This window comes from Engystomops pustulosus, chromosome 4, assembly GCF_040894005.1.
Source record: "Engystomops pustulosus chromosome 4, aEngPut4.maternal, whole genome shotgun sequence".
Lineage (NCBI taxonomy): Eukaryota > Metazoa > Chordata > Amphibia > Anura > Leptodactylidae > Engystomops > Engystomops pustulosus.
In genome coordinates, this window is record NC_092414.1 from 26027690 (window position 1) to 26050960 (window position 23271).

General features: G+C 44.2%; 1 protein-coding gene across 4 annotated transcripts in view; it reads left to right on the forward strand.

Moving 5' to 3' along the window:
* TNIP1 (TNFAIP3 interacting protein 1) overlaps positions 1–23271 on the forward strand; it is a 56607-nt gene that overhangs the window by 14706 nt on the left and 18630 nt on the right. For 3 of the 4 annotated variants that reach the window (XM_072145564.1, XM_072145565.1, XM_072145563.1), the window contains exons 2-9: positions 5321–5459; positions 5878–6012; positions 8381–8481; positions 11434–11502; positions 17689–17883; positions 18998–19092; positions 20055–20093; positions 21072–21195. In XM_072145564.1, the coding sequence (XP_072001665.1) occupies positions 5360–5459; positions 5878–6012; positions 8381–8481; positions 11434–11502; positions 17689–17883; positions 18998–19092; positions 20055–20093; positions 21072–21195 (858 nt within the window). In that variant the 5' untranslated portion in view covers positions 5321–5359. The remainder of the gene's footprint in view (positions 1–5320; positions 5460–5877; positions 6013–8380; positions 8482–11433; positions 11503–17688; positions 17884–18997; positions 19093–20054; positions 20094–21071; positions 21196–23271) is intronic. The other variant, XM_072145566.1, reaches the window with a different exon arrangement.

Here is a 23271-nt window from a genome sequence, read left to right on the forward strand (position 1 = left end):
TTACACCTTGCACAGCTCCGTGCAGCGATTTCTGGCGAAACGAAAATTCATTTTTTTTGTACCAAAGGTTTTGATGTTTTTAAAACCTAATAAAAACTAAAAGAACATATATATATTATATATATATATATATATATATATATATATATATATATATATATATATATATATATATATATATATATATATCGGTATTTGGTATTTTCGTGACTATCGACCCAAAGAAATAAGCAGAGTTCTTATTGAGAGCCAAAAGGGAAATTCGTTAAAACAAAGCCCACGAGAATATGCCGTAAATGCGGTTTTTTTAAGCATTTGGATTTTTTTTTTCCAGCTTCCCAGTTCACGGCATGAAATTTAAGATACTAGGAAGTACAATTTGTTATGTAGAAAACAAGTCCTCGCACAGCTCTGCACTAACAAAGTTATGGACTCATAAAAACGAAAAAGGTTGTCAAGGGGTTAAAGGTTACAAGTATTTTTTTTGTGAAATGCAAATCTGAGGAGCACCAAGTATGGTTTTATTTCCAACAAAATCCTCTTTAATTAATCTGTCTTATGGACCAATGCATTCAATCACACATAGAAAGATCTGATGACCTGTTACTACTATGTATATCACTGACTCATGAGTTTGCGTTTCCGCATATGTGTCACAGGGATTATTTCGGATAAGGAGACCTGACTTGGGACCCCCCCCCCCCCCCCACCACGTTCTAAGTTCGGTAGATTCTTGAATCTAGACTAATTACTGACGTTCCATACAAGTCCAAGGGGTTTTACATTTTGCTCGGCCCATGAACTGTACAGTAGAACAATATCCTTTAATATATTGTCATATGCTCCTGGCAGGGTCTTGTAAGCAGATGTCTCAGCTTCATATATCTAATCTATTGGTAGAATGTTCCAGTTACAGAACTAAATTTGGCTGAAGAACCGAGTTTCCTAGTTTATGAGTCCAGTGTATTCACCAGGAGAGTACTTCCTGTATCTCCCTGTCACTGTCGGTCTGAAGGGAGGAGGAAGGGCAGGAGCAGGTTTCTATCTCCAGTGTATTCTTCTTACTTTCCTAGTAGACAAACTGTGCAGCAACCTTGGGGAGGTTTTAATTTTTTGGAGCTGTAATAATCTACCATTACAATATTTATTTTGATCCAGTGATTGAGCCTTGGCTATTACACTGGGCATGGTCCTAGAGCCCCATTCATTGCGTCTCTGAAGAACTTGCCAATCCCTGAATAACTCAGACTATTGATTTTGGTTTCCACCCTGCAGTACTTCATGCTTCCTGTAGGGGCACTGTAGAAATTTTGTAAACTTTCTGCAAACTTTCCCAGATCACAGTTTATCACTAGAAGGCACAGAGATTGTGATGGGTCCGGGGACTATCTGTGATGGGTCCGGGGACTGTCTGTGATGGGTCCGGGGACTGTCTGTAATGGGTCCTGGGGGTCTCTCTGTGATGGGTCCTGGGGGTCTCTCTGTGATGGGTCCTGGGGGTCTCTCTGTGATGGGTCCTGGGGGCAGAGGTCGCACTAACATTTTTCCAGAAGGGTAAAAATACTCCTCTCACCATTTTTGAGGAGTATTTTTACCCGAGGAGGAGTATGAAGATTTCGGTAATACACATATCACACTCACAACTCACAGCACACACTCCCCACTCACAGCACACACTCCCCACTCACAGCACACACTCACGGCACACAACACTCAGGGCGCGTTCACACGTTGCGTTTTGGTTGCGTTTTCATTGCGTTTGGAACGCATATACAACAGCTGATGTGAGGTAATTTGCCTAATTACATTACCGTTTACGTTTGTAAACGCAATGTTAACGCATGCGTTAACAAAACGCATGCGTTAACGCTTTGTTAACGCATGCGTTAACATCGCGTTTACGATGCGTTTTGTTAACGCATGCGTTAACAGTGATGAAATTAGGCAAATCACCTCTCCTCAGCTGTTGTATATGCGTTTCAAACGCAATGAAAACGCAGGTCAAAACGCAACGTGTGAACGCGCCCTCACACTGCACACACTCCCATCTCACAGCACACACCGCAACACCGCACACACTCACAACACACACTCACCCGGCACTGCTCTTAGGCCCCGTCGATCACAAACGCAGGCAGCTGCGGGCAGGTAGAGATGGAGAAGGACGGGGAGCAGCAGCTTCGTGGCCCACATGCAGTGGCGTAACTAGAAGAGGCTGGGCCCCATGCAGAAGTTTGTCATGGGGCCCAGCCTCTTCTAGTTACGCCACTGCATGTGGGCCACGAAGCTGCTGCTCCCCGTCCTTCTCCATCTCTACCTGCCCGCAGCTGCCTGCGTTTGTGATCGACGGGGCCTAAGAGCAGTGCCGGGTGAGTGTAGTGTGTGCTGTGCAGTGTGAGTGTGTGTTGTGAGTGTAGTGTGTGCAGTGCTGTGATGTGTGCGCCGTGACAGCGGGCACACGGGACAGGAGGAGGGGGTGAGCGATGCTTACGCCCTCATACATACAGCATGTACACACATACAGTATATACAGACACGCTGCATACACAAAACAAATACGCATACGTACAGCATAAACACACACAGCATATTCATACACTCACAGTGCACACACACACCCGCACACACCATACACTCACACAGCATATTCATACACTCACAGTGCACACACACCCGCACACGCCATACACTCACACAGCATATTCATACACTCACAGTGCACACACACACCCGCATACACCCGCACACGCCATACACTCACACAGCATATTCATACACTTACAGTGCACACACACACCCGCACACGCCATACACTCACACAGCATATTCATACACTCACAGTGCACACACACACCCGCACACGCCATACTCGCACAGCATATTCATACACACACCATACACTCACACAGCATATTCATACACTCACAGTGCACACACACCCGCACACACCATACACTCACACAGCATATTCATACACTCACAGTGCACACACACCCGCACACGCCATACACTCACACAGCATATTCATACACTCACAGTGCACACACACCCGCACACGCCATACACTCACACAGCATATTCATACACTCACAGTGCACACACACCCGCACACGCCATACACTCACACAGCATATTCATACACTCACAGTGCACACACACCCGCCATACACTCACACAGCATATTCATACACTCACAGTGCACACACACCATACACTCACACAGCATATTCATACACTCACAGTGCACACACGCCATACACTCACACAGCATATTCATACACGCACAGTGCACACACACCATACACTCACACAGCATATTCATACACGCACAGTGCACACACACCATACACTCACACAGCATATTCATACACTCACAGTGCACACACACCATACACTCACACAGCATATTCATACACTCACAGTGCACACACGCCATACACTCACACAGCATATTCATACACGCACAGTGCACACACACACCCGCCATACACTCACACAGCATATTCATACACGCACAGTGCACACACACCGTACACTCACAGTGCAACTGCACATACCATGCACAAACAGCCCATACTCTCACACAGCACATACACTCACAGGGTGCACACACACCATATACACAACACAGCACACACACACACCACAGCACACATACAGACACAACACAGCACACATACAGACACAACACAGCACATGCACAACACATACACACAGCACATACATAGAGGGACTTACAGTCGGCTGTCTGTCGCATTCGGGCGCAGGAGCCGGGAAGCAGAGAAGCCGAGGGGAGCGGAGGAGCCAAGCAGCGGACGAGGGGGGAGGGGGTCAGGGGATAGCGGAGAGCGGGGGAAAGAGCGGCATCGGTGACATCCCCGCCCCCCCTTCTGATGGGCCTGGTCTCAATGGCGACCGCGGACGGTACGCCACTGCCCACATGTCTCCCCTGGGGCGGGTGCTCTCACTCCGGCCCGCCCCCAGTCACGTGTCCCGCTGAACGGCCCGGCGCGCGCTGCGATCGCGCTACTGACATTTACCTCTTTTGCAGCGCGCGCCGGGCCGTTCTGCCTGCGCGCTACAGGGAATAATTGCCAAGCGTGACTTTACGCATGGCAATTATTTTGGGGGGTAATGGCGCCTCATCACGCGTCTATGACGCGTGGTGAGGCGTTAATGCGACCTCTGCCTGGGGGTCTCTCTGTGATGGGTCCTGGGGGTCTCTCTGTGATGGGTCCTGGGGGTCTCTCTGTGATGGGTCCTGGGGGTCTCTGTGTGATGGGTCCCGGGGGTCTCTGTGTGACTGGTCCTGGGGGTCTCTGTGTGATGGGTCCTGGGGGTCTCTGTGTGATGGGTCCCGGGGGTCTCTGTGTGATGGGTCCCGGGGGTCTCTGTGTGATGGGTCCCGGGGGTCTTTCTGTGATGGGTCCCGGGGGTCTTCTGTGATGGGTCTCGGGGGTCTCTGTGTGATGGGTCTCGGGGGTCTCTGTGTGATGGGTCCCGGGGGTCTCTGTGTGATGGGTCCCGGGGGTCTCTGTGTGATGGGTCCCGGGGGTCTCTGTGTGATGGGTCCCGGGGGTCTCTGTGTGATGGGTCCCGGGGGTCTCTTTGTAATGGGTCCTGGGGGTCTCTGTGTGATGGGTCCTGGGGGTCTCTCTGTAATGGGTCCCGGGGGTCTCTCTGTGATGGGCCAAGTAAGACTCTATTATTGGAAAACTATACCAAAAAAGTTAATGCCCAAAACTGGCATTTTAAAAACTCTCTCCCTAATCTCCCCATTCTGATCACCAAAAGGGGTGACTTTATATTGAGGACAGTACTGTTGTCTCTGTTTATTGTCCTATACTGATAACCAGCTGGAGAAGTTTCCTGGTGTCTCCCCAGATAAGGGAACTATTACTCTTACAACTTCTGCATTTACTCACAATAAGATCCGTTTGTTCCTTTGTGAAATTCCGCCATTAAAATATTTTATAAATTTATATATGACTGTCTGGCTCCAGGTATTTGTGGACGTGTGGTGTGCTCCCTGAAATCACTAATGGACCTGCTTGGTAGGTAGGTACATAGAAGAGGAACTCTAGACACCACACAGACCTGGCATACTCCTCTTATACCTTCATTGGAAGTGCTGTAAATACTGTGTGTAGACACAGATCGCCACCTAGTGGTGGCTATGGGTGGCTCAAATCTACTCATAATTTCCATAGCTCGATAAAGACATGATTGAGATCCTGATATGATACATTCTATTGCTAAATATTGCAGGATGTTCCATCTATGTGAAGATAAATCCTGAGTGTTCTCTTCTTTCTTCTAGAAATGTAAGATCGCTAACGGCCGGATGTGTAGCTGATTAATGGAAGGCAGAAGTCCCTACAGAATATACGATCCAGGTGGCAGCGCCCCCAAATTCATTGATGAACAGCAGGCACGCATGGCAGGAATCCCAAGTCTTGGTAAAGGACACGTGTACTACAGTATGAGTTTCCACCCAGCTTTCCAGAGCCCTGAGTGGTAGACCTGCTTATAGATACAGAGTCCCATAATTTCCATTTTGGAACCCTTATAATGATATAATATTACAGTGGGGTTCCTATACCTGCTCAGTAGGGGTCACTGATCACCAGTCTACCCCCCAGGTATAAGGACATGAGGACAGATGCAGGACTCTCCTCTATGACCCAGATGGCAGCGACACCAGTCATCATATATACGAGTTTTCGCTTTGCTAGTAAAAAATCCGGATTATCCTTATCCATGACACAGGCTGCATGTAGGTTTCCTTTCTCCTCCTGCACTTTCTGTTTCCATTCTCCTCTTTGACCCGATATAACTCCCCTCCCTCCCTGATCCTGACACTCTGCCCCATCACAGGCGAATTACTGGAAGAGTCGCAGAACGTGGCCCACAATCTCCGGCAGAAAGCAGAAGCCCTGATAAAAGACACCCGGGACCTACAGTCGTCTACCACTAACCCTCATGCCCCATTCACCGCAAAGATGAACACAGGTGAGAATCCTCTCAAATGTTTCCATGTCGGACGACAAGACTTTATTTTTTACAGTTTTGTGGGGGCTTGGATTTTTCAGGATGGGTTGTACATGTTAAATATGTCAATGGCTTCATTATGTCCACAACAGTTTGTATACAATGCCATTTGTATTTTGAACAATGAAGGTAAAGGGTTTATTTTTGTTATTTTGGTATTTTTTTTTTAAAAAGTTAGTTTTTTTAATTTTTTTTTTTTAGTTTTATAGCCCCACCATAAGGCTCATTGCTATACAGGCAGTCGCCAGGTTAAGTACAAGATAGGTTCCATTGATTTCTTCTTAAGTTGAATTTGGATGTAAGTCGAAACTGTATATTTTATACATGTAGCTCCAGACAATTTTTTTTTTTTTTTTTTTGCCGCTGTGAGAATTGGAGTTTTTAAAATTTTCTGCTGTAATGGGACCAAGGATTATCAATAAAGCTTCATTACAGACACCTTACAGCTGATCATTGCAGTCTGGGACTATAGTAACATCCAGAGAGGTCACAGTGGGCAGAGGGGTCCGTCTTTAACTAGGGGTCGTCTGTAAGTCGGGTGTCCTTAAGTAGGGGACCGCTTGTACTATATTGCTTTCTTTGTATTACTACAGTCAGTATCACTCCTTTAAAGAGGACCAGGTTTTACCTCACTAAATTACTAGTCCCCTCAGGTAGGGGATGAAATGTCCTTTCTAGATTTCCCTCCTTTATGTGAAGTCTCACCCGTTTAGCTATAAAAAAAAATATATAACCCTAATATCAGGCAAATATGACTCTTCTCACCTCATTTTCAAGTTTAGTTTTTGCAAGGGAAATGTCACTTCAGAAGCCCCTATCTTCTGCTCTGTAGCACCTAACAACTTTTAGTGCCATATTAAAGTTTAAATCATGCTTCTGAGCTACAGGGTCAGAGATACAGACAGTTAAAGGGGTTGGCCACTAAACCTCATGTTTTTTTTTTGTAATGTATGTGTGGAGGGGGCAGGGTATGAGGTAATTTACCAATATACATCTATTAATAGTTCTGCTCTGGTTTCTTGATATATAAAGTGAAGCCTCCTGTCTTTTACCTCATCAGCCAGAGATTCCTGTCCATAATATGGCGGCAGAAGGAGGGTCATGTGATCTCTAACTGGAAATTGTTCATGGACAGATAGAGATCACATGATCTTCCATCTGCCGCCATTTTATGGTCAGGAATCTCTGGGGCTGATGAGGTAACAGACAGGAGACTTCACTTCACACATCAAGAAAGCGGCACAGGACTGTTAATAGATGTATATTGGTAAATTACCTAATACCCTGCCCCTCACACATTACAAAAAACATGAGCTAAAGTGGCCAACCCCTTTAAAGACATAGGAGCAGATTTACTTACCCGGTCCAGTCGCGATCCAGCGGCGGGTTCTCCCACGCTGATTCAGATCCGGCCGGGATTCACTAAGGTCGGTGCGCCGATATCCACTAGGTATCGCTGCTGTGCCGAGGTCCGCCGGAGTTCACTTTCTATTTCTTGGTGCAGGTAAGTGCGTGTCAAGTGACCCTTTTTTTTTTTTTTTTTTTTTTTTTTTTTTTTTTTAAATACTGCGATTTTTTCCTAATCCGTCAGGTATTCCGAAGGCCACGCCCCCGATTTCCGTTGCATGCATGCCGGCGCCGAAGCGCCACAATCCGCTCAGGGCAATTCGGCGCAAATCGGAAAAATTCGGGGAAACCGGCGAAAAAAACCGATTCGGGCCCTTGGTAAATGACCCCCATAGTTGGAAATGTAAGCAGCAAAAGCTGATAAAGATCCAGTTCCCACCTATTTTTTTTTTTACTGCCTGTATGTTCAGTTCTGTAGCTCAGAGAACCACAAGCCTGATGTGATCTGAAAGATGAGATTCTTATCTTTCATCTGACACATCATGTTTCTGGGTGCTATAGAACAGAAGACAGAGGCTTCTGAAGTGACACTACTCCTGCAACCACTAAACTTGACTCATCTCATGTGAATATGAGGTGAGAAGAGTCATATTTGTCTGACTATTTCACATAAAAGAAGGAATTCTAGAGAGGACATCTCATCCACCACCTGAAAAGATTAGTAGTTTAGTGGGGTAAAACCTGGTGACAGGTTCCCTTTAACAGAAGGGAGTAAAGGACTCCTATTCTTCTGTATTTATTTGGTTTTACAATCATTTGGTTATTACCTATCTTTCACGTTTTTTTGTAATGTAACTTAATAAACCTTGATAAAACGTGAGAAGTGGGGCGATAAGTTTTTACGAGTTATTAAGTTTATGTTCATGAAGTGTATTTTGTGTTGTTCTGTGTTTTACATCTATACATTTACTTCACACTTCAGTGCAGGAAAAACCAGAAGAATTTTTGCACGTGGAACTGTCAGATGTTAAGGACACTGGATCGGATGTCTGTTTGACGGTCTCTCCCAAAAACCCAGCAAGTGTAAGTAGCCGGAAGTGCGCTATTATCTCTCCTGTCCTTTGATATCACGTACATGGGCTGTGACACTGATTTAGATGTTGGTCCTACAAAAATCTGCAAATTTGGCTGGCATTGCTTTAATACAGGATTTGGACCCAAGCTATTTAACCCCTTAATGACCAAGGCTCATTGTTGCCTGAATGTCAAGTTTAGTTGTGTCAGTTCTGTTCTTCCCCACATATACATATGTATAAGAGAATTGGATCTACATTGGATGAATCTATATTGGACGTATATATCCATTATGGAGATATGGTCTGTAGATGGATGTAAGAGCAGCCTATAGTTAGACTCTTCTATACTTTACTAAGGAAATCTTCCATCAAAATCTATCATGATGAACCAGGAACACTTTACTCATAGATCCAGACACCATGACTGTGGTAATCTTCTTAGATTTGTTATCTATGGCCTCCTTCCGTCTAACATCAACTTTTGCAGTCATCCTAAAGGGATCTCACTGAGCCCCTCTATACTCTATCTTCATGGGCTGTTACACTTCTCCCTCCTATTGTGTGAGATTACATCAGGCACAGGGACGGGGAAGTGAGGGCGCAAGGTGGAGGAGGAGACAGTGTAACAGCCTGTGAAGCTCTAACACAGAGAAGCGCAGGTATTGCCCCCTGAAAGACCTTTTGTCTCTTTAGCATTATTTTAAAAGTTTATGTTGGAAGGAAGGAGGCCATGGATAACAAATATAAGAAGAATTACCACAGTCCCAGTGCCTGGAGCTATGAGTAAGTGTCCCTGGTTTATCATGATGGATTTTGATTGTAGATTTCCTTTAACCCCTTAATGACCGCCCTTTCGGGTTTTTACGGCGGTCATTAAGGGTACTTCTTCTGACGCGTACGCCTTTCTACGGCGGCGCGTCAGAAGAAGATTTCGGGACACCGGGTCTCGCTGGTGCCGGTGTCGGGCTGTGATATCACAGCCCAGACCCGGCACTAACACCGGGGATCGGAAAAACTCTGATCCCGGGTGTTTAACCCCTTACACGCCGCGGTCAAGCATGACCACGGCGTGCTAGTGTGTCCCCCGTGGATCGGACCCCCCCGGTGTGCTTACCGGGGGATCCGATCCCTCCTGCCGCTGCCCCGGGTCCCGACGAGTTACCCGGGGCTTCCAGCTTCTCTCCCCGCCGGGTTCTGCCTTCCTGGCAGGACCCGGCTGTAAGTAACTGAGCATGCGCAGCATGCTCAGTTACTTTCACTATACACTGCAATACAAGTGTATTGCAGTGTAAAGGCTTGAATAAGCGATCGGATGATTGCTTATTCAAGCCAAGAAGTAGAAAATGTAAAAAAGTAAAAAAAAATAAATTCAATCTTTTTATAATATAATTAAATAAATAAATAAAATAAAAGTCCCATAATCTCCCCAGTAACACACAAAATGCAAATAAAGTAAATAAAACACAAAAACACGTACATATTTGGTATCGCCTCGTCCGTAGTAATCTGTACAATAAATCTAAATCAATATTCAACCCGCTCGGTGAACTACGTGAAAAAAAAACCTCGAAAAACTTCCCATAATATACAATTTTTCATCAAACACCATCACAAAAAATGTTCTAAAAAGTGATCAAAAAAAGTTACGTTCCCTAATATGATACGACTGAAAAGAACAACTGTTTTCGCAAAAAATAAGCCCTCACCAGATCTGACAACAGAAAAATACAGAAGTTATGGCCCTGAAAAGTTGTCAATAGTAAAAACAATGCGATTTTCTCCAATATTGGTTTTGCTCAGGAAAATTGAGCAAAAATTAGAAAAACTATATAAATGAGGTATCACCGCAATCGTAGTGAACCAGAGAATAAAGATAAAATATTATTTTTACGTTACGGTGAGCAGGGGAAAAAAAATGCTAACAATCCAAAATAAAAAATTGATGATTTTGTTTGTGTCCCCCTTGAAATAGTTAATAAAATCTCATGAATAAGCTTTAGACTCCCAAAATAAATTATCTATACATTGTATCTCATCCCGTACATAATAAGCCCTCATATGTTCGCATTACCAAAAAAAATAAAAATGTATAGGTCGTACAATGTGACAATACAAATCTGCAGTGAATGGCGCCTCCATTCATTCTATACTCGGCCGTGCGCCCGTACAGAAGTTTACCACCACATATGGGGTATCAGGACACTCGGGAGGAATTGGGCATCAAGCGTTGCAGTGCGTTTCATCATTTAATTTATTCTGAAAATTTCAGTTTTGGCCTAAATGAATGTATTTCCAAAAAAATTCTATAGTTTCTAAATCGCAGGTCCATATTTTTTAACGCATGTGAAACACTTAAAGGGTTAATGGACTTAATAGAAGTTGTTTTACATATGTTGAGGGGTGAACTTTCTATAGTGGGGTAATTTATGGGGTTTTACTATTATTTAGGCCTCTCAAAGTCACCTGAAAGCTGAGTTGTCCCTCAAAATGTGAGTTTTGGCAATTTTCATGAAAATGAGAAAAATCGCACCTAAAGTTCTGCGCCTCATAACATCCTAGAAAAATGACAGGACGCATAAAATATCATCCCAACATAAATCAGATATTCTGTAAATGTTAATTATCGAACTTTTTGGGTAGTTTTACATCTAGTCTGGAAACCAGAACATTTCAAACTTGGAAAATGAAGAATTTTTACAAACTTTTGCCAAATTTTCACTTTTTTTCAGAACGAAACGCAAAACTTATCACTTAAATTTTATAACTAACATGAAGTACAATGTGTCACGAGAAAACATTCTCAAAATCACCGGGATATGTTAAAGCGTTCCGAAGTTATAACCAATTATCGTGAGACATGGCAGATTTGAAAAATCGAGTCTGGTCCTTGAGCTGAAAACTAGTGTCGGTGATAAGGGGTTAACATACGGATCTGTGTTGATAAAGATTTCTCTTTTAGGGATCCTTCGCTGAATTTGACATCCTGGACCCCAGTGACAAAAGAAAAAGTCCTGAATCCAGACAGTCAGTGAGTATTGCCATTCAGCTAATTTAGCACCGCTTGCCCCAGACACCCTGGCAGCACCCACTGGTTACAGGCTGGTCACTGGCAGGGGACCCCCACTGCATGTGTTGGCAGCCAAAATTAGCTGTGGTTCTTAGAAAACTGCTCCGTCATCGTCGGGTCTGTACTACATGCTGCGATGGTAAATCACATGGGCACGAAATGTGTTTTAGTCACCGTCAGCTGAGGTTTTATAGGGAAAACTAGAGGCCAAATCACATGTAAAAACCACAATATGGGCAAATTTGTACACAAACATACAGTTTTATTGCTTTAGAAGCATTTGAATGTACATCTTTAATTTCAAGGGGTCATTGTGTGAAAATACCCTCCGTCAGGATATTTGAATGTCATTGATGGATCCCCTCTGGTCCAGTGGAGATTCTGAATTTTACCTGCATTGACAGTTGTAGGGTGATTGGTCATTCAAGGCTTCACTACATAAAACCATCCTGGTAAAAGGGTTTTACAACTTTCATTGTTACCCCTCATAACAATTTGATGGTGGTCCGACTGCCGACACCCCCACTGATCACAAGAATGGGACGTCACCAGTCAATTCTCACTTTGATGGAGAAAAACAATCTGAGAATTGGAGATCAGCTACTTCTGATTAGTTGGTCTACAATTTCCAGCTCCACTATAGTTTTGAATGTTCTATCGTTCTATAGTTCTATCTCAACCTTCCACTCCATCAATTACTGATAATGGGATGCAGTGTGCTTGTGGGGGGACCATTCGCATGATCCATGGAGAGGACCATTCTCAGGATTATCCTTTGGGGGACTGTTCATGTGACCAGTAGGGTTGACCGTTCTCGTGCCCGGTGGGGAAGGACCGTTCTTGTGATCAGTGGGGGGACAGTTCTCAGGATTGTGGAGAAAGGTCCCCCAACCCGTCCCAAGAACAGTTCCCCCTATCACAAGAACGGTTCCCCAATGATTACAAGTACGGCCCGTTTACCATGATCCCAAGACCAACCCTCTTCACCGATCAGGAGTAGAGTCCTCCTCCCCCCACCGATTAGGAAAACAGTGCTCCCCCACTAGTCACTAGAAAAGTCCACCCCCCACCGGTCATGACAAAGTTCCCCCCTGCCAATCGCAAGAATGGCCCCCCCACAATCCCGAGAACAGGTCACAAGAACGTTCCTCTCCACTGATCCCTAGAACAGCGGGGGTCCCAGCAGTCAGACCAATCAGTTTATTATCCCATATAACCAACATGGGGAGAGAAAAAGAACTGGACCGCACATCCACACATCACACAATGATCTACTGCCGCTAGGCTGCATTATATAAGAACGAGGTTCTTAGTTACATTTTGATCAAATTGTATAAGCCACCAACCACTTTACGGTGACCTCTTTATGGTGGGTTCCTACGCTATTATGTGCGGGATCACATGGCGTCCACCACCTCTGCAGCACAGCACCGGCAGGGACCAAGACCCGGTTGCCCCCCAGCACCCATACTGGCAGGCATAGCCCCCATGGCTCCGGGCCCCGGGTCCCCACCAGCATGTGATGCCGCACATGATAGCGTAGGGACCCACCATAAAGAGGTCACCATGAAGTGGTTGGTGGGCTTATACAATTTGATCAAACTGTAACTAAGAACCTCGAATTCGTTATATACTGTAGCCTAGCGGCAGTAGATCATTGTGTGATGTGTGGATGTGCGGTCCAGTTCTTTTTCTCTCCCCATGTTGATTATCCCCTATAATGTGGATAGGGGATGGTAATCCAAGTTGGTACAACCCCTTTAAGTTGAACCCGCCATAATAAGATGATCACTTCACTGACCATATTCTAAAAGAGGTTTTTTTAGAATATTTTTGTCACCTTTGTATGAAGAATTCTAGTATTGTATTATTGATGCTCCTGCCTTATGTAAGTGAGCGCTGAGATGTACCTTTCCCTGATTTAGGAAATGCTTGTATTTCCCATACCATGAGAATTGACAATTGGGAGTTACCTGGAGAACTCCACGTTGTCCAGTCTAAACTTCGAGTGCACGACACCCCAGAAATGTTAACGCCCAGTTGTTCATTGCTTTCTGCCGTCATACAAGAAAATGAAGTTCTTTGAATTGTTATGTTATGAGAACGAGACGTATTGGGCAAGGTGACGCTTCTCCTTTAAATGCCTCGGTGTTGCCTTTGATGCGGCACATTCTGTTCCCCAGTGGTTATTGTTTCCGTTTTACTATTGTGGACACATTTCCTTATTGTGTAATCTTGTAGTTTTTTTGGAGTTTACATTGGTGTCAGTGATTCATGGCGATTGGTTTTGGCTCCTGGCCCCGTCTTGTGTAGGGATAATGAGTCAGTCCGGTGCGGGGCTTTCTAATATTAGGTGATATTCTATTCACAGCGGGACGGTGAGTAACAATGAGATCCCCATATAACAATAGCTGGGTCATCGAGGAATAAGCCTTGTACATACAGACACACCTCACTATTATGTAACAGTGCAGATTATAATGGAATTATGGGATTTTTTTTGAGGATCCTTGACGGAGACTGTATCCATAAAATTTGGTCATCACATATTATTTCGTTGCCTGATCTCTGCTTGCTGTCATTGAATGGAAACATTCTTGTTTTAATCCAAAGAATAAAACCCTCTGGATACCGCAATTACGGAATCTTTCGTCTGTGTTTACAGTCTGTGTGTAATTCAAAACCACGCTGTATGTCCGTATAAAACGGATATACGCTCATGATACGTTTTATCGGGTCTGTGCAACTAAAAAGAATAAAATAACGGAAGGCTGATGTAGGATGTCACTGGTTTCTTACACCCCCTTGAAGGGTCACATGATTATGTTATCTAGCAAGTGGTCCGCAAATACGGACGGCACGCAAGTGACACCAGTGTGGTGTCCGTATTTTTTCACTTTTTCCCAGACTGTTATAGGAAGGCTCGAGCAGTAAACAAGGGAAGGAATAAGACCTGCCCTGACTCCACATGGATATGTTGGTCCATTGAAATGAATATGGGATATTTATTATACACGGGCACATGATGCTCCGCCCCTCTGCCGCAACGGCTATATCAGGAAGCTGCGGCTGCGCAGACATGCATGAGGGCGCAATCCGTAATTTCTCACAGCTGTGAATTTGCTACAGTTGTGTCCAGTCTAGACCGAAATCCGAGCATCGGCCTTAAATTTGATGGATCATATAATAAATGAGTTGGGTTTGACGGAAACAGAAGAAAAGACTCCAATACCGCCCCCTGCTGGGAACATGGATCAAGTTTTTTATAAGCAAAAACACGTTCTGTTATTTATTATTATAATAAGAACAAAAATTTTGGTTTTTATTATTCCGATTCTTTTTCAAATCTTGGACTTTTTCTCTGAATTCCCTGTGCAGGAAGTGCTTTTTTTTTTTTTTTGCAGATGTTTTTGTGGTTTTCTTTTTCCACCATCTGTTGCTTCTATAGACCTGTGTTGTGTCATAAATTTATGGATTTTTAAAATTATTTTGTCTTGTGTTTTACTATTCAGTAATGTGATTTTTTTTTTTTAGCGCCATTCTTCTGCCACAGCACTATACGACCTCTCTTGTCTCATCGTTGCAAACCGTGTTTGATAAAGGTTTATTGTACGCAGGGTCGGCTCCAGGTTTCAGTAAGCCCCTCGGTGACAGAGCCTCAGTGGGCCCTTTTGCAGTGAACTCACATGACGGCATTAAAAACTCAGACTAAAACAGTCTCCTGTTCCCTAAAATATTCCCTAGTTTATCATCCCAAACAGCTGCCTCATGGTTGTTTTATATAAGCCCCATCATGGTTATTTTATATAAGCCCCCCTCACACCTTTTGTACAGCCTTATGTGGCCCCCTCCCAGCAACTCTGGGCCCCGGCACTTGCCCAGGTATGCCCAGTGCTGGCGCCGGCCCCAATTGTGCAACCAAAATGTCACTCAAGTTTGCTGTGCATTTTTCAATTAACATATCACCTCAATGTAAGGCTAAATTCACACTGCCGTGAGCCCGCCGCACCGTAGCACGGCGGGCACACGGCAGCGCGGGGAGAGGAGGAGGAGGTGAGCGCAGCTCACCCCCGCCCCTCTCCATAGAAACTAATGGCGCACGGCGCCGTAATACGGGGAAAGATAGGACATGTCCTATCTTTCCCCGGGCTACGGAGCGGTACGGTGCCGCACGTGTGCTGCACCGTACCGCTCCCGTACAGGGCCGTGAGCCCATAGGAGTGTATGGGGGACGTATATCGGCCGTATATACGTCCCCCATACTGTAGTGTGAATGTAGCCTAACAGTGTGACGGAAATCACAGGATGGTTTACATGACTTGCTTCATGGCTCTCTTGATTGGTATAGAGAGGGTCACATGACCAAGACCAACCCCCCACCCTTTCCTCCCCGTTTTCTTTTTCTTCTTATTTTACTACAATCCTTTGTGCTTTCCTCTGTTATTCCTCTTACAAATATCAAAATTCCAAGACCATTTGCTATTGGAATTTCCATAATTTATAAAAATTGGTCTTTTACATGCATTTGACAGTGTTGTTATATGTATATACACATCCAATGGACAGATTGGGGCAGATTTACTTACCCGGTCCTGTCGCGAACCAGCTGCCCGTTCTCTGTCAATCTGTCAAGGATTTGGGTCTTCCGGCGATTCACTAAGGTAGTGCGCCCGATGTCCACCAGGTGTTGCTGCTGCGCTGAAGACCATCTGGGTGCAGGTAAGCACATGTCAAGCGACACTTTTTTTAAAAAATACGGCGGTTTTTCCCGAATCTGTCGGGTTTTCTGACAGCCACGCCCCCCGATTTCTGCCTCGTGCATGCCGGCGCTGATGCGCCACAATCCAATCACGTGTGCCAAAAACCCGGGGCAATTCAGGGAAAATTGGTGCAAAACGGTAATATTCGGGTAAGCCGACGGAAAAACGCGAATCGGCCCTTAGTAAATGACTTTTTAATACATTTCCAGGAGGAATAACAGAATTTTTTTGTAAAAAATATACTTTAGAATTACTTTTTTCAGATTTACTAAAATAGATTGTCAGGAGAGCTGATGGGTCCTCTTTAAGGGCTCCTGTCTGGGCCCCACAGACCCATCAACACAATATGGGCCAATTAGCCGCCAGTCTTTTCAGAAAGTTTAGTATTACACTCAGTCTATGTTTGGGGAAATGGGTTTTTCCAGGATTTCACAATAAAAGCTGCAGCCTTATTGTTTTTAAAGCCAGTGAAATATTGTTGTTTCTGTTCTGTATTTTCTTGTATAATTTCTCACGGTTTATGGTTCAGTTTAAAGCAAATTATTATTACTACATAATATGACACTTATTATTCCATGTTATTAACAAATCTGTAATATGATCATGCTATATGAATCCTGGAATTATGGATGTTTTAGTTCAAAAAGTCAAGAGAAGTGAACTGTTCCAGTTGTCCATGTCAACCAATCAGAGCTCAGCTTTCATTTTCCCACAGCTGTTTATAAGATTAAATCTGAGCTCTGATTGGTTGCCATGGGCAACTAGAAAAGTTCTGCTCTCAGACTATTCTGATAAATCTCCCCTAAAAAGTGTTTTGTGTGAAACTAGAATATTATGACTTGCTTTTTGCAGACGCAGCGCCACCCTTGCCCTTAGGCTGTCTTGGGTATTGCAATAAGACAGTTGCTTTGGGCAATGCAGACAAATAAAATTTTAGATAATTTTTCTGCCCCTTTCTGACTCCTAGTTCCTTCGTTAACAGTATTCGGACATAAAGATCCCACACCCCAATGTACATATCCGCAGTTGTGTCGGTTTTGTAGCTGTGGACCCCATAAGGTTTTACACACTCAAAATACGGTAAACCATGGTTTAGGCCTGTTCTTCCGTGTTTTTACTGACCCATTCACTTCAATGTTTGCGTTGGTCTGAGGAAACTAGTATGGAAGTATCCACACAAAAAACTTTAAAAAATTTGCCAGTCCATGGCCTGCATATGGCGTAGTAATCCCCAGCTTCAAAATGGCCGCCGTTCCCCTTTAATGTCCCATCTGAGGTAATATGTCTGTGACACTTGTAGTGTTATTTTTTGGGCCTGTGACGTTGTACTGTTTATGGAACGCGGCGGCCATATTTTTCTTGAACCTTTTCCCTCTTTTTTTTACAGAATCCAGGATCCAGCGGCCAGAGCGATGATGACAATCTCCACCACCACCTGCAGCGCATGGAGAATTCCCTCAGTATGTTTGCCGAAGAATCTGACCGCAACAGACTTCTCAATCACATGAGCCGCCTGGTGCTGGAGTTCAACCGGCTGGCGAATAAAGTGCACAAGAACGAGCAGCGGACATCGGTGTTACAGGTATGTGTGAGGGCTAGTCATATCTATATATAGTTATATAGGCATTAGATGTATTTTACATCTATAAAAATGTCTTCTATCACAAGAATGAGGGTCCCATTCTCACTGGCATCTGTTCCGTCTCTCCGTCCGCTGCTACGGCAGTGTCCGAAATTGCTGAGCACAGTGCTCAGGTATTTCCAGAGCTCTTATAGACAGTGAGCTCTTAGACAGTGAATTTTAGAAACAGAATAGGGGGTAATAATATAACTTGGTAGGACCCCTTTTAACCCCTTGCTCTATATTCTCCAAATCTTTTTTAGGCACAATATGCAATCCACAACTCAGTAAAACTGTATTTGTTGCTTATGATGGGGTTTTATGGAAAACCTTCTGTGGGCCAGGGTATGCTAAACTACTGCCAGCCCCTCTTTAGAATCCCTTTTATGTGGAATCTCACCTGTGTACCTATAAAAAAAAATCTCCCCTAAAGTTAGGCAAATCTGACTCTTCTCATCTTAGTTTCACAGAAGATGAGTCAAGGTTAGTATCACTTCGGAAGCCCCAATCTTCTCTTCTCTTTGTGTCAAATTAAGGATTACTATGTCCTCCTTCAGATCACATCAGGCTTATGGCTTTATGATCTACAGAACCATCTAAAAACGTAGTTGGAAATTGAATCTGCAGATAAAGATCCAGTTCCTGCCTAGTTTTTAATTGCAGGTCCAGTTCTGTAGCTCACAGAACCATAAGCTAAGATGGTACATGAGAGATGAGATTCTTATCTTTTAATATGACACAAAACTCATTTACTATAGCACCATAGATAGAGATGTTTGAAGTGACTCTACCCCTGCAGCCTTTAAATTTGACTCCTCTCATGTGAAAATGGCAGGAGAAGAGTCATATTTACCTGACTTTGGATGAGAATTCTCATAGGAAGCAAGCGTAGAAAGGACAATTCACACCCTACCTGAGGGGACTAGTAGTTTAATGGGGTACAATTCTTTATGAGTATTATGTTTGATTATTAATATTATTTAGAATTTTTATATATTTTGATGAATCAACAAAGTGCAGTATTGTTGAGGAAGTGTATAATAATGTCTGTGATTGCCATATTGGTTTCTTGTAGACATTATGTGAACAGCTGAGGAAGGAGAATGAAGATCTGCGGTCTAAACTGGAGGTCGACTGGAATCAGAGAAACCTGACTGAGCAAGACCTGAGGTGAGACACATCACATGTAGGAGTGTGGACCGCATGAAGATTCCTAATTTTCACTACATGATTTTTCAAGGGGTTTTCTGCACTCCTTGTCCTACATTAACTTAGAGTGTCACTGTGGGACAATTCAGCCATGAGAACAGTGACCAAACGTCTCCTTAAAGGAAATCTACAACAGCAGGAAAGCAAAAAAATGTCTAAAAATACTCACCTCCACTACCCTTCATCTTGATCCCAATGCTGTATCCTCCGCTAGGCTTGACACGCCGGGATCATCAGAAAAAAAAAGACTTATAATTAGGAACGTGGGGACAAGATGTCCGCCGCTCCGGTCTGCTAATTATGCACGCCGCACCTCCCATTATCATGCTTCTCGTGATAGGAGGTGACTTCTCGTGATAGGAGGTGACGTCTCGTGATAGGACGTGGATAATTAACAGCCTGGAGCGTCTTGTCCCCGCGCTCCGTGCTGCTAATTATACGTTTTTGGGGGGGTTTTTTTGTGTGTGTGTGTCAAGACTAGCGGAATACAGCGCCGAGATCAAGATGAAGAGGAGTGGAGGTGAGTATTTCTAGGTGTTTTTTACTTTTCCGAAGTGCTGGATTTCATTTAAAGGACATTTACCATTAAAATCCATCCTGATAACCCAGGGACATTACTTGTAGATCCAGACACTGTGGCTGTGGTTATCTTGTTATATTTGTTATTATTTGTTGGCCTCCTTTCTTCTAAAGTCAACTTTACAAATCATGCTAATGAGCGAGAAGGGCTCTGGGGGTGTTACTCTGTGCTGTAGCTGTTACACTGTGTAGGAGAACTTCCAAGGAGAACTGCTAGGGGAGTAGAGGGGAAAGGGAAGTTCTGCTGCACAGTGTAACAGCAAATGAATCTGCAACACGGGAGGGGCAGTGCCCCCTGGTAGACCTTCAGGCTCATTAGCATAACTTTATTTTTTTTTTTTTAGAAAAGAAGATCCCCACAGTCACGGTGTCTGGATATATGAGTAAGTGCCCCTGGTTTATCATGATGGATTTTGACAGTAGATTTCCTTTAGGCCCCTTTCACACTGCAGTTGTGGGGATGTATATATTCGGCCCCATGTTATACATATGTTCCATGTTCCTTTGCTTGCTGGTAATCAGACATCCCCTGTGTCTATAATTAAAAAACCCCTTATAAAAGATCTAAGATTATCTTATTAAAGTGGTATTCCCATTTCTGTTAAATGTAAATTAATGGTAAATAATTAATGTTATTATTTGAATAATGAAAAGTTATACAGTTTTCCAATATACTTTCTGTATCAATTCTTCAGGTTTTTTTTTTTGATCTCTGCTTGCTGTCACTCTATAGAAAGCTTCATTGTTTATTTCCAGTGGACAGAAATCTGACCGTGGTCACACAGGTGCAGGGCTCGGTATATCACACAGCTCTGATTACTCTGTGACATAACCATCAGTGCACCTGTGTGACATCACATGACCATGGTCACAGAGGTGCATGGCTCGTTAGTATTATAGACAGTAATCAGAGCTGTGGGTTATAACGAACCATGCACCTGGGAGACCATGGTCAGATTTCTGTCCACTGGAAATAAACAATGAAGCTTTCCATAGCAGGACAGCAAGCAGAGATGTAGAAAACTGAGATGTATTGATACTGAAAGTATATTGGAAAATTGTATAATTTTTCATTATACAAACAATAACATTTATTTGCTGAAATTGGAATAGCCCTTTAAGGGTTATAAAATCATGTACAGAATGGAGCTTTCCTTACACTTACCAAAAATGTCAAAACTAACAAAGAGAAAAGAAAAACTAAACTTCTGTACCACCTCAAAGGCACTACCCACTAGATGACCACTAGAGGGCAGCCTGACATAACCAAATCCTGTGTGTTCAGGGCTGTGTCCCGTGTTGTCGGTGTCTTGTCACAATGTAACCTTGTGCTTTCTCTTTGCCTTGATCTGTGTCTGAAGATATGAAAATCGGGAGTTGAAGAAGTTGCTTTTGGATAGAAGTAAAGTATCAGCAGCCGCAAGTAGCAGCTCTCCAGCAACGGGGGAGACCACAACCAAAGTGGAGAACGCAACACATCAGCAGGTGAAGACCATTCCAGCTGTGCCAGGGTGTCCTTGTGTAATGGGTGCTAGATGGGAGAGCTGCTATACCCAGAAGCACTGGCTCATCTCATCGCTAGGAATAACCAGTGATGGTTCTTATTGCATGACTGCTGGTCAGAGATCTTAAAGGGGTATTCTTATCACAAGGCATGCACTTGCTAATCAGTAGTGGTCCCATAAGTGGAATCCCCATGGATCAAGTGAATAGGGTAATTTTTACCCCAACAGAGCGACAGGTCATGTGTGGCCAGCTGCTTTGTCATTTGGAGGTACAGACGGTCCCCTACTTAAGAACACCCGTTTTAGACAACCCCTAGTTACAAATGGACCACTGGTAATTTACTGTACTTTAACCCTAGGCTACAATAATCAGCTGTAACAGTTATCACAGGCGTCTGCAATGAGGCTTTAGTGTTAATCCTGGTTCTTATGACAACCCAACATTTATAGCATCCAATTGTCACAGAGACCAAAAAAAAATTTGTCTGGAGTTACAATTATAAAATATACAGTTCTGACTTGGGAACAAACCTACAGAACCTGGGGACTGCCTGTACAACAGACCCTTGATCTGTGAAGGTCCCAGCAGTGGGACCCCGAATAATCAGCAGGTTATCCCTTATGCTTTAAAGAACTCCACTGATAATTGTATTGCAACAAGCCATGCCCCTTTGTGATCGACCCAAATTTCTAATCCCAACTTGCAGTCACTCATTCAGAAACTTCATGACTGTCAGGTATTTGCAGGTATCAGAGCCAGTTCTTGTACATCTGTGTGCCCAGAATACAAACTCACAGAATTTCACTTGGAGGTGAACATTGCAAGTTTCTATTTATAAAAAAACTATTAGTTGAAGAAATTCTCCCTTAAATAGTGTTTTAAGAATTATTGGACAGATACTGTAGCCATTTATAAGATAGGGGCAGTCTTCCACCCAGCAGTCCCGATGATCACCCCCTCAAAGTGGCAGAAGCAGCTCTCTGGTAAGTGCTGCTCCTACTTCCCAAACAAAGCAATGCAATACCAAGAACCGCCACTATACAATATGTGGCAATATGTCACTGTGCTTGGTGAGCAGTTAAGAGACACACAGCATTCATCCATATAAGTTGTTCGCAACCTTCCTAACGCAACAACCCTTTAATACAGTTCCATCTTGTGTCCCCCAACCATAAAATTGTTTTTGTAGCTACTTCATAGCTGTAATTTTGCTGCTGTTATGAATCATAATCATAGTCACAGGGCTAGTAGCCAGCAGTCACAGCTCCTGCCCCCAGTACCCAGTAGTCATAGTGATGCCCCCCTCTAGAAAGTAGTCACAGTGATGCCCCCTGTAGAAAGTAGTCACAGTGATGCCCCCTGTAGAAAGTAGTCACAGTGATGCCCCCTGTAGAAAGTAGTCATGGTGATGCCCCCTGTAGAAAGTAGTCACAGTGATGCCCCCGGTAGAAAAGTGGTCACAGTGATGGCCCCCAGTAGAAAGTGGTCACGGTGATGGCCCCCAGTAGAAAGTGGTCACGGTGATGGCCCCCGGTAGAAAGTGGTCACGGTGATGGCCCCCGGTAGAAAGTGGTCACGGTGATGGCCCCCGGTAGAAAGTGGTCACGGTGATGGCCCCCGGTAGAAAGTGGTCACGGTGATGGCCCCCGGTAGAAAGTGGTCACGGTGATGGCCCCCTGTAGAAAGTGGTCACGGTGATGGCCCCCTGTAGAAAGTGGTCACGGTGATGGCCCCCTGTAGAAAGTGGTCACGGTGATGGCCCCCTGTAGAAAGTGGTCACGGTGATGGCCCCCTGTAGAAAGTGGGCACGGTGATGGCCCCCGGTAGAAAGTGGGCACGGTGATCCCCCCAGTAGTCACGGGATGCCCACAGTACCGAGTAGTTACACCGTCTGCAACCAGTAGTCACAGCGCCTCCCTCCAGTAGCCAGTAGTCACAGTTCCCCCAGTAATGTCATAGTGATGCCCCCAGCAGACAGTAGTCACAGTGCAGTCTAATCTATGAGTATTCAAGGTGTTGGGACAATAATTTGTCCTAAGGATAGATTATCAATAT